Source organism: Lolium rigidum, chromosome 4, assembly GCF_022539505.1.
Source record: "Lolium rigidum isolate FL_2022 chromosome 4, APGP_CSIRO_Lrig_0.1, whole genome shotgun sequence".
Classification (NCBI taxonomy): domain Eukaryota; kingdom Viridiplantae; phylum Streptophyta; class Magnoliopsida; order Poales; family Poaceae; genus Lolium; species Lolium rigidum.
The window spans coordinates 66,717,944-66,720,739 of NC_061511.1; the positions used below are offsets into that span (position 1 = coordinate 66,717,944).

The 2,796-nt window shown below is 49.7% G+C and overlaps 1 protein-coding gene across 1 annotated transcript; it reads left to right on the forward strand.

Annotated features, from left to right (window-relative positions):
* The first annotated feature begins 693 nt into the window (after positions 1 to 693).
* LOC124708183 (peroxidase A2-like) lies at positions 694 to 2,394 on the forward strand. Its single transcript, XM_047239869.1, has 3 exons — positions 694 to 1,143; positions 1,370 to 1,532; positions 1,799 to 2,394. The coding sequence occupies exons 1-3, from the start codon at positions 694 to 696 to the stop codon at positions 2,218 to 2,220; spliced, it is 1,035 nt and encodes a 344-aa protein (XP_047095825.1). The 3' UTR covers positions 2,221 to 2,394.
* Positions 2,395 to 2,796: the final 402 nt, after the last annotated feature.

The following is a 2,796-nucleotide window of genomic DNA, read 5'->3' on the forward strand; positions in this document are numbered from 1 at the left end:
GTCGGCCGCGCTTCAGCCGAGGCGTCGCATTTAGGATGCACCGTCATTTCCAACGCGAACCGTCACCTCCTCTCTCGCTGCCATGGTGGCTCCACCCGCGAAAACCGACGTGCCATGAGACGCCGGCGCGCTTGGGCCGGCACAATGTTGCCAGCGCTTTTATTGTTCTTGAAACCGCGCAGGCGTTTTTTGGGACGTGCTGGTGTGAACCCGAAAACCACGCCGGCACCCAAAATGATGTCGGGCCGTTGGTGGAGATGCTCTAATACTATTATATTTATGAATCCCAAAAAAGCAATGTTTCATTTTGAGAATACCTGAACACGATGCACCACCCAACACATGCCGTGCGTGAACCACACAGTGACAAACGATGCCATATACGTGCAAGCATGTGATGAGTAGAGACGTTCAGACGTACACTATCCAGCACACACTCACTCATTGAATCGGAAACACCAAAGAAAGGACCGCGACCGAGTTTGAAAAGTAGTCCACGGGGCTCGGCTGATTGCTCCCTAGTCCCTACTTAGTTGTTGATTGGAACGGTCGAACCTATCTCCGTCCATCCAAATTTCTACTGTATCCTAAATTACTGGAGAATTAATGCATGCACATGTTAAAACGAACGAACGAGTATTTGGCCTATAAATCCAGCTCCAGTTTCCTCCCAGAGCTCATCAACCCATCAAGATGGCTTCTTCTTCCTCCCCCTTTTCTCGGGTCTCCCAGCTAGCCGTCAAGGCGACGGTCCTGGCGGCCGTCTGCCTCCTCCTCCACGGCGGAGGCGGGAGTAGCGCATCGGCGGCGGAGCTGTGCGTGAGCTACTACGACCACACGTGTCCGGACGCATACAAGATCGTGCAGGGGGTGCTGGTGGAGGCGCACAAGTCGGACCCGCGCATCTTCGCCAGCCTCATCCGCCTCCATTTCCACGACTGCTTCGTGCTGGGCTGCGACGGCTCGCTGCTGCTGGACACCTTCCCCGGCTTCCAGTCCGAGAAGGACGCGCGCCCCAACAACAACTCGGCGCGCGGCTATCCCGTCGTCGACGCCGCCAAGGCCGCTCTCGAGAAGGCATGCCCCGGCGTCGTCTCCTGCGCCGACATCCTCGCCCTCGCCGCCGAGATCTCCGTCCAGCTGGTACGTACGTCCACGTACTACAGTAGTCGAACTTCATTAGGAGTGCATGATTGGTAGGTAGGTTTTACTTAGCTTTCCAAGTGAATGATTTGACGCCTCGTGTGTCGGTGCAACTGCAAGCAAAGGGCTGTTAATTTGGCATGTCGGTGCAACTGTAGAATATGCAACTATATATGCAAGCAAGTCGATCGAGTAGCTGTTAATTTGGCATGTATGTGATGTGCAGTCCGGAGGACCCGGGTGGGGCGTGTTGCTGGGGAGGCTGGACGGCAAGACCTCCAGCATAGCCGGCGCCCAGAACCTACCCGGCCCGTTCGACGGCCTCAAGAATCTCACCCTTAAGTTCCAAGCCGTCAATCTCGACGTTACTGACCTCGTCGCTCTCTCAGGTATCCCCTGCAGCAAACTAGCCCAACAATAATCATACTCGTTTATGAAAATTTGTTTTAAATTTATTTCGTGATGCTGAGCCCGTACTTCTGCGTTTATATAAACGATGGAAGCATTCTAAATGCTTTTAACGAAAGTTAAATAATTATAAATTGCAGGGGAGGATAATTTGATGACAGGAATTTCACAAGATAAATTGATGTAGTAATTGTGGTTTCATGTTTACAGAGAAAATAACATGATTTATTTTGTTGCAAATGTCTAGGTGCTCACACTTTCGGTCGCGTGAAATGCCGGTTCGTCACGAACCGTCTGTACAACTTCAGCGGGACGAACCAGCCTGACCCGACCCTAAACGCGGCTTACCGGGCGTTCCTGTCAACGAGATGCCCAAGGAACGGCGATGCAAACTCTCTAAATGACCTTGATCCGACGACGCCCGACACCTTTGACAAGAACTACTTCACGAACCTCGAGAAAAATCGCGGCTTTCTTGACTCTGACCAACAACTCAAATCAGACCCAGGTGCATTAACAACGACGGCGCCGATTGTCGATAGGTTCGCAAGCAGCCAGGACGCATTCTTTAAGAGCTTCGCATGGTCTATGATCAAGATGGGAAACATTCTGCCAATTACAGATCCCTCCCGTGGAGAAGTCCGGAAACACTGCGCGTTTGTCAATTGATGTTTAATTAGCAAGAAGGCCACATGTGGATACAACTATGGCCTATGCTATATGCGCAAAATAATGGATATTATTGTCATGTTCAATAATTGGTAATATATATGCCAACCAATGTACGTAAAATTATGTGCATGCTTTGATCCCACAAGTGCAATGAAGTGAAATCTTATTTCCCGTTTGAGGTTGATCAGATATGCATGGATCATCATTAAACAGTTGAGAAGTATTAACACAACATCGACCATGCTTCTGAATCATGATTGGCAAACGAAAAATATCCTACGAGTAATGTATACCTTGCCATTCTACCGGAAAGTGTGGTAAACCGAGTATCAGTATTAGCGGGATACTCCCTTTCGTCTCATAATACAATGGCATATTGAGAGCAAGAACACCTTATATAATTATAAGGCGAAGTGAGAAGAATTTTTCTAACACACAGATAGATTGGTGGAAAATTAGCTGTACCCAAAACTGACAGTACGTCCTGAGATAGCGCAGGAGACAACCAGCCATGGAGACGTGCGAGAAACGGCCCTTAATTCCTCTCCTTAATTCCGCTCGCGCACACCGCCT

What these genes read in the sequence shown, in the direction of transcription:
- LOC124708183 (XM_047239869.1), top strand. Translation starts at nt 694, where the DNA reads ATGGCTTCTTCTTCCTCCCCCTTTTCTCGGGTCTCCCAGCTAGCCGTC. An exon ending in CCGAGATCTCCGTCCAGCTG is followed by an intron (nt 1,144 to 1,369) that starts GTACGTACGTCC and finishes TGTGATGTGCAG; the next exon opens with TCCGGAGGACCCGGGTGGGG. An exon ending in TGACCTCGTCGCTCTCTCAG is followed by an intron (nt 1,533 to 1,798) that starts GTATCCCCTGCA and finishes GCAAATGTCTAG; the next exon opens with GTGCTCACACTTTCGGTCGC.